Source organism: Diospyros lotus, chromosome 4 (genome assembly GCF_014633365.1).
Source record: "Diospyros lotus cultivar Yz01 chromosome 4, ASM1463336v1, whole genome shotgun sequence".
NCBI lineage: Eukaryota > Viridiplantae > Streptophyta > Magnoliopsida > Ericales > Ebenaceae > Diospyros > Diospyros lotus.
In genome coordinates, this window is record NC_068341.1 from 7,777,823 (window position 1) to 7,787,052 (window position 9,230).

At 31.2% G+C, this 9,230-nt stretch overlaps 1 protein-coding gene across 1 annotated transcript; it reads right to left on the bottom strand.

Moving 5' to 3' along the window:
* Window positions 1-6,542: 6,542 nt before the first annotated feature.
* LOC127799008 (endoglucanase 9-like) lies at window positions 6,543-8,798 on the bottom strand. Its single transcript, XM_052332681.1, has 5 exons — window positions 8,526-8,798; window positions 7,831-8,334; window positions 7,507-7,656; window positions 7,287-7,398; window positions 6,543-7,136 (listed from the first exon to the last, which is right to left on the bottom strand). Exons 1-5 carry the CDS (start codon window positions 8,739-8,741, stop codon window positions 6,640-6,642), a joined length of 1,479 nt encoding a protein of 492 aa, XP_052188641.1. The 5' UTR covers window positions 8,742-8,798; the 3' UTR covers window positions 6,543-6,639.
* Window positions 8,799-9,230: the final 432 nt, after the last annotated feature.

Sequence of the window (9,230 nt, forward strand, 5' to 3'; positions counted from 1 at the left end):
CAATGGACATATCATCAGACGATTATAAAGGGTGGCAGTGGGTGTGGATGAACCCCCGACTTCAGTAGGCGTGGAAGAAGGCCCATCATAGTTGGGGTGGGGTGTTTGTGGGTTAGGGGAATCAAATCTCATATCAGTGGACGGAGATGAATGTCCCCCCTGCAAAAACATATAATTGTGAAGGATTTAACATGCAAAGTAATGAATAAGTTAAAGATAGAGTGTACCAATGTGGTACTCCCCATCAGTGTCTTTGAACTGACGACAACGCATAGATTGACCATATGATGATCTATGTGCCATATTCTGCCATACAAGACAAAGAACAGTTAATAGACATGTGATGAAAACTTTTAAATACTTTCAAAATAAAATATGATTTATCATGTACAAGAATGGTTTATATTATATTTATGATCTCGTGTTTAAAATTGTGTTTCTGAACTAATAGAAATATTACAATTCAACATCTTATAAGAAAAAAACATCCCACAAAAATATTACAATTCAATATATGCAACATCATCAATTCTCAATGCATTAAATACTTCATAAAATCACAACAAAATTCATCTCATATATCTCAACAAGTCATTATATTATAATTTCATTGAACAAAAAATATCATTTTAGTGATATTATAACAAAAAATATATTAATAACAGATAAATGAAACTAGAACATGCAAATGAAGAAGTGACAGTAACATATTCTATGTAAACTATTCTCATATAATGTTTAGTCCTTCGATTTCAATAACTTTATAAATAGTCTTAGTGCGTCGCCCCTTCAACCAAAGCATTCCTTTTACATTTAACAAAAAGTATTTTTTGATTATTTGACTACATAATTTGTGCGTATGTTTACTGACAAGTTAAAAACTCCATTCAAAGTTGGAAAAAACACAAATGCTACTATACTAGTATTTGAACATTTAACAACCTCCCCCCCCCCCCCCAAAAAAAAAAAAAGATTAGAAAAGTTTCCAATGTTTGGAAATATATATAAAAAAAAAAAAACTAATTTCCAAGTGTTTGACTACAGCTACATAGTTGATTATGAGTTCCTTTTGCCTTAACCAAAAACCAAAAAAACAAAAAAGAAACCACCATTTTCATATGTAACTAAAACTCTTGATTATTCCAAACAAAGTTTTCAAAAAGCTACCCAACTCATGATACACACACACACACTAATTGCTGTTAAAATTTTATGAAGTAACAAATCAGAATGTTTGTTCAGGACCACCCAAACAAACCCAATTAATTACTTTAATAGATTTATATATTTAAAGAAAAATAGATTGAATTGATCAGTTCACCAATTTGATGAGCTAATCTTTATTTTATTTCATCACAATATTTTTCATACTATTTATTTTAATTTTAATCTATTTTATTTCATTACTAGATGTCTCCCAAACAATACATTGAGATTTACAATATAAATTATTTTAACTCTCTAATTAACTTACATTTGAAAATACATATTAAATTACCGAAACATCAACAACGAACAAAGATTGAGATCGATTACTAATTTATAGAAAGTTAGGTAACAAAGAATCCCTTTTCTAAAGATATAATTCAATAATTTCAAATTAATTCATAAAAACAACATAAAAATGAGTCACTTCAACCAAATTATCTAGATGAAAGAATGTTTGTACATATACATACATACATTAAATATACATACATACATACATTTTAAACCAAATTATACACACAAAAATTTAATTCCAGCAAACACACAAAATCAAAATATAAACAGTATTCCAGCAAACATTAATATACATACAACAATTTGTATACATATAGTATTCCAGCAAACATACATACAGGGTACATACATTTAATATACATAAATGAGCAGTGAACACCATCATTTCTGGCATAAATACATACATACACAGAAATATATGTATGTAAACACACACAAAATACATACACATATACCAGAAAGTGGCGTTGGCAGGGGCGACGGGGACGGTGAGGGCAGCGACGACGAGCAACAGAGGCCGAGGGAGAAGGTGAGGGCAGCGACGGTGAGTGGCGAGGCTGAGGGCGGCGACGGCAAGCACAGGTGAGCGACGAAGCTGAGGGCGACTAGGCTTTACGGCGATGAGCAACTGCGGCCAGCGAAGGAGCGGCGAGGGCGATGAAGGCGAGGGCGTCTATGGCGAGTGGTGAGGGACACAGAGAGGGGCTTGGCAGGGAAGATGGGTTTGCAGGAGGGAGGGAAGATGGAAATTTTTTTTTTGGGGGGGAGGGAGGGGATTTCGAGGGGTAAATCATACCAAAGGTCACAAAACTTTTGTGTCCTTTTCAATTTGGTCACTAAACTTTAATTCTTTGCAAAGTGATAACAAAACTTTAAAATGTTTTGCAATATGGTCACTAAAGTGATTTTTGGATAATTTTTCACCAAAATTGCTGACATGGCAATGGTCACATCATCGTCACGTCAGCGCCACATCATCGCCACGTCAGCAATTTCAGCTAGAAATCATCAAAAAATCACTTTAGTGACCACATTACAAAATATTTTAAATTTTTGTTATCACTTTGTATGAAATTGAAGTTTAGTGACCAAATTGAAAAGAACACCAAAATTTTGTGACATTTAGTGTGATTTATCCGAATTTCGAGATTGACAAGGGGAGGGAAGGGGTTTGCAGGTGCATGGGAAATAAGAGAGAAGAGGGGGAGAGAAGAGGTGATGGGTTTGTAGGTAGGCTTTTATATTTTATATTTTTTTGTTATTTTTTAATTAATTAATTATTAATTAAATTTGAATATTTTTTAAAGTGTTTTTTTATAAAAAAATTATAAGAAATATTATATTTTAAAATTTTAACAAAATATCAATACATATTTTATATTAAAAAAAAATTTATTATTTTGAGAGTACCAGTGAGGGTAATAGGCTTGCAGGGGAGGGGGATGTGCTTGCCTGGGAGAGAAAAAATTTTCGGGGGCGGGGGGTTTGGGTGTGGTTCATAATTTAATACATATTTTAAATTATGAAAATATTTTATTATTTTATTAATATTTTTTTATATATCTAAAATTTATTATAAAAATACTGTAATAAAATTAAAAAAAATATTCATATGCGCACATTTTGCCTTTCATGTTTTATAAGAAATAAAATTTGATGGTTTATTATTTGTATTTATAAAATATTTATAAATTAAATAAATATTTATAAATTATAAAAATTAAAATGACGTAATTTTATAATTTAAGTATAACATTATAAATACATTGATACTCATACATATATAACATTTCTAATTATGTGTGGATAATTTATAAACAATTACTCACATATTTGTAACATTTGAAAAGCGTATTTTTTAAGATAATAATAATAATAATATTAATAATTTTATATGTTAAAAGGTAACATATTTAAAATATTATATATTGATATGTTATCTATTTATAAACTTATAACTTATTTATAGGCTTATTTAAAAATTACAATTTTTTAAATTTATTTTTTAAGTACACTATTCATATTATTATGAATAATAATTAAATATATGTGTTTGTTCTACTAATTGGATATAAATAAAAAGAATAATAATAGTATCAAAATTAACTGTCTAACTTGTTTGTTGAATTAATAAAAAATTAAAATATCAAAATACATTATTACATAAATGTACAAGCTGATTATGTTTGATATATATAAAGTATACTATTAATTCAAAATCTTAATACAACATTCAAAGTATATTGATATAAGATCAAAATATAAACACATGCACCTGAGGAAAAAAATATTAGAATAATTTTAAATTATAAAAATATTATATTAGGATAATAATATACTTATAAAGTCAATCAATTAATTAAAATGCTATACTAAAAGAATAATATATACGTGCTATACTAGTATACAAATTGATATGAATAATTGAGAAATTTCATGAAATTAAGATCAATAATTTATATAATTAAATTAATGGCTCAAATAAATCTGTTAAGTAACTAATTATAATCTTGTTGTACGGAAAAAATATAGTTATCGTTCTATTTTCTAACGAATTATTTACTTTTTCTATTTCAATGACTAATAAGATTATTAAATAAATTATAATTAGATTTAAATCGTTCCAATAGAATAAATCAACGAGTAGAGTGCTAGCCTAGCCTAATTAAATTGTTATGTAATCCTTTAATTCTATAATGTATAATATTTAATGATATTAGTTAAATATATTCAATATGAATTAAGTATTTATAATTAAAAAATTATTTTATTATTTTAGATATTAATTAAAATAAACATATATTAGTAATGTACCTCGACCATATGAATTTCATTTACTTATTGTTTAAGATTACTTCGAAACCAAATTTTTCTGAAAGAATTTTTAAAAGAAAATTGATTAAACAAACAGAAATTAAAAATTATTATTAACTAATAAAAGGTCTTATTTTTAGTGTTAACTGTGTAATATGTCAAGATTTTAAATTTTGATGTATTTTTCTTGGTTTCATCCTTTTACTTTAAGAATACTATTTATATTTAATATATTAATGTCATTCTATCATATAATTGAGTAAGACAAGTATATAATCAATTGAAACATTCTATTAATGATATACTGATATTATTTAATAATATCAAGTTTGATTCTTTTATATTAAATAATATCTTTATAAAATTATGGATCATTTTATTAATGTATTTATAAACAAATATATTCAAACTTATGAATTGTTTTCTTAATGTGGTTATAAAAAAATATATTTAAAATTATGTATAATTTGATGAGTAATCAAGATCATGCATGTTCGATATATACTGCATAGATATTAATTTATAGGAAAATGTACAGTCTCATTATGTTTGTTTGATATATATGTATTGTTAATCTTACTTTAAAATGTTATTTCAAAATTCAAAGTAAATACTAAAAACATATGCATGTAGTTTAAAAATAGAAACATATGCATGTAATTTAAAAATAGAAACATATGTATGTGAAGTGCTACTAAACTATAGTGGACGAAAAAATAAAAAACTAGTATTTCATATTTTTAAGCAAATGATTAATTAATTATGCCAAAACTCAAAGTTATTGAGTGAAATGACAAATATTAATTAATATATGCTAAATAAATACTTATGTAAAATTTAAAAAAATTATCATTAACTACTAAATCTATGTTAGAAATAGTTTTAAGTTTAAATATTATTAACAATAGATTATTTATTTTATATGTAAAATATATACAAATTATCTTTCAAACAATTACTTTATTTATTGAGTTTTATAATATTAAAATATAATTTTTTTTTACATTTAATAAATATTACCGATAGTTAACTATTGCATAGTTAATATATTTTTTATTTTTTTATACACATAAATATAAATTAATATTTTGGGTTCATCTTAACTTAATATATTTATATCAATTATTTATTTTTTTGTTTATATTTAATTTTTTAACTTAATATATTTTTAATCTTAATATATATATTAAATTTGTTATATATTTTGGAGTTTTTTAGTTTTGTAGTTTCTTTTATTTTGTCACTTAACATATTTTTTATATATTTTTAATTAGAGATGGATTTAGAGAGGGGAAAAAATCCGTCTCTAATTTGAGACGGATTAATATTCGTTTCTAAGTCCGTTTCTAATTTGACACGGTTAAATCCGTCTCAAAATCCATCTCTAATTTGAGACTGATTTTGAGATGGAAAAAAATTCTTCTTTAATTAGAGACGGATTTTAATCTGTCTCTAAATATGTCTCAAATTTGAGACGAATTTTTTTCCGTCTCAAAATTCGTCTCAAATTAGAGACGGATTTTTCCCCATCTCAAAATCCATCTCAAAATAATCCGTCTCAGAAAAAATTCGTCTCAAAAATCTGTCTCTAAATTGTTGTTTTCTTGTAGTGTTTTCAAGCATTTTTTGATACTGATTGGGGATCTTGTTTAGAGTACCAAAAATCAACTACTGGTTTTTGTATTTTTCTTAGAGATTCTTTGGTATCATGGAAGGCTAAGAGGCAAAGTATAGTCTCACATTCTTCAGTTGAGGTTGAGTATAGAGCCTTTGCGTCTACTGTCGGTGAGTTAGTTTGGATTACTCAGTTACTATCAAATTTCAAGATTGTTTCTTCATCCCCTGCTTGATTATTTTGTGATAATTAAGTCGTTGTTCATATTGCTATTAACTCAATTTTTCATGAACGTACGAAGCACAGTGAGCTGAACTACCATTTTGTTCGGGACAAGATTTCTGATGATTTTATTAAACTTCTTCCCATATGAATGTAGCATTAGTTGACAAATACATTAACTAAGCTTCTACCGGTAGCGAAGGTTATCTCTTTTGTTATCTAAGATGGTAGTTCTTGATATCCACAGTCTATGTCTAGAGGGAGAGTAACAAATATCCTACGTGTATCTGTTGTATTGGTTTATTAATTTGTACGGTTAGTGTGGTTAGGTTAGTAGTAATATAATTAGAGCAGGTGTCATTGTCTATTTAAACACCACATGTTAGCCTTTTTGATAAAATGAAGGTATTCTTTTCACCTTCGTTCATTAATAACTTTAGAATGGAAGAAGCATAGAACATTTGACTGTATTTACGGAGGCACAACTAAGGGGTCTTGCTCCCTGCAAAGAATGCCAATGGTCCAACTATGGCGGCATTGACGTAGGTGGCTGGCTCAGAATGGCTATAGTCGGTGCGATCGTCGGAGTAGCCATCGCTCTCGTTTGGGCCGCCGACTATGGCTCCGACCAAAACGTTCGGGTTGGGGTTCAGAGAGTAGAAGAAGGGATGAAAACCACCCTCGCAACCGAAGGACTCCGAGTGGGCCCTCACCGAGGGCAATGAGGATCCCCTATGGTGAATTCTCTGCGGATAGTGTGTTCCAAATCCAACCATGTAGGACAGCTTCAAAGGGTTTACCCCTAAAATGTAGTCCACCTGACTCTTGGCTAGGGTCCTAAGGGTAGAGGAGGACACGGGCAAATTCCCACAGCTGAAGGTGTGCTTTGAGGATGCCATGTACTTGGCATAGGTTGTAAGCAAGAAGGTTATGGATGTCACATATTGCAGATTGCTTTCGCTTAGCTTGAACATTAATCCTCCTGCATGAGCAGCACACGTCCGTTACTAATAATAATATCGACACAAATTACATAAACTATATAAGTATATATATATATATATATATAGAACTTAATTAGCATTTATAACAAATAATAATAATAAGAATTAAGAATCACGTACGTACGTACCCTGTGTATATCGTGTACTTGAAGAAGGAGAGTTGGGAAGGATTCGGCACATGAAATCTTCTGCTTGATGGCTGAAGGGTTCAAAATTCTTGTCGTTGTCCACCAGATTTCTCTGTGTAAAGAATAATAATAAAAGATTTAAAATTATAATTAATGCAAGAAGCTTCCTATATGAAAAATCATCAGTGGCGTCGAGTCGATGATGCTCTGTTTAACTTACCCTTGCTAGGAGCACACTGGCACCTGCATACTTGTTGTCCCAACTAAATATATCTGGTGCATCGTTGGCTCCTAAAGATTTTATGAAATTGAAATAATAAACGTCGTTTGTTGCTCTGAAAAGCCACGCAGCTCCCCACACCAACTCATCCTGCAGATAGAGAGAGATGATTAAAAGTAAGAGACACGTGTAAATGCCTTCACCCTTAAACCCGACATGTCACATGCCCCCAAAAACAAAAAGAAAAGCTTCTCATCATCGAAGAAGACTCGGGCTTGAGACTTTTTCTTGACCTATAACCTACATGTGATGGATTGTGCATACCTTATACCCAGAATAGGAGCAATAAAATGGGCAAGCCGCAGGGCCGAGTGAGTCACTATAGGCGCCTCTATATTGAATGGCAAATTGCATGACATTTTTGGCAGTCCGCAATAAAGTTTTTGAGTACTTGGGATCAATCTTGCGGAAGACCATGGAGGCGGCGGCGAGGGCGGCGGCGGTCTCCCCGGCGACGTCGGAGCCCGGATTACTTGCAGAGACAAAGTAGACGGACCGGACGGTGTCCATGTCCTCCGGCCGTTCCCAACACTTGTGATCGTCATTCGGGTCGCCGACGCCGACGTAGAGCTTTCCGGGAGTGGCGGTGGCGCATTTCAGAAGGTAGTCGGTGGCCCATCGGATGGCGGCTCTTGCGTTTCCCAACTCGCTGCCCATCTTCTTTCCATACTCCAGTGCCCCCCATGACAGCATGGTAGTGGTGAAGGCCATCGGAAAGTTGAATTTTACATTGTCTCCGGCGTCGTAGTATCCTCCCGTTAGGTCCACCTGCCTCACATAATCCACATTTTAATCACATACATAAAACCAAAAGAAAATGATTTTGGGTTTTCGATTTTCATTTTTCGAATGCAGTTCTTCACTTTTCTTTTTATTGGATTAATTAACGAGTCAAATCAAACAGATTGATAATAAAATAGAACAAATTAAGACGTAAAAATTGACAAAACGATACGTACTTGGGCTAATCTGCCATCCGATAGGCCGGAACTGGACCTCCAAGTGATCTGCTGCTGCTGCTGGCCCCTGGGCACCGTCCCTGATCTCTGGCCCTGGAAGAACAAAATGGACTTCGCCAAGGCTTCTCTGTAGTTAATGGGGTTGGCTTGCCCATGAGTTGCCAGCATCACCAGGGCAAGGGCAAGGGCAAGGAAAGCTGCCCATCTCAAAGCCATTGATTTTATGCTTAACTAAAAGACTAGCTTGCTGCTTGTATCAATGGCCAGCTAGTATTTGGGAGGTGACTAATTTGCATTAGCGTATGAGCTTTATATAGGGCTCGTGGGATCCAATTCTCCGCGACGCTAAATTAGGCTTTTTGATCACCCAATTAGTTTCTTTGGTAATAATTAACTTAGCCACTTTGTTTACTCTAGTCTAATTATTTAAATCAGGGTTTATCTCCTAGGTTTGCATGTATGTATATTTTTTAAATTCATGTCTAGACATGCTTGATTTACACATTAAATTAAAGGGTTTCGCAATTTTAATTAATAATATATTGCTCTCTCTATATCGATCTATGGTGACCTCATATTTCTCTTAAATTTAGTTAATCTCATATTCTAATGCGACATTATTTATAAGATGTCATTAATTTTTCACTTAAATCTATTAATTTTATATAGCATATGAGCACCTAAATTTAAGTGGATCAAAAATCT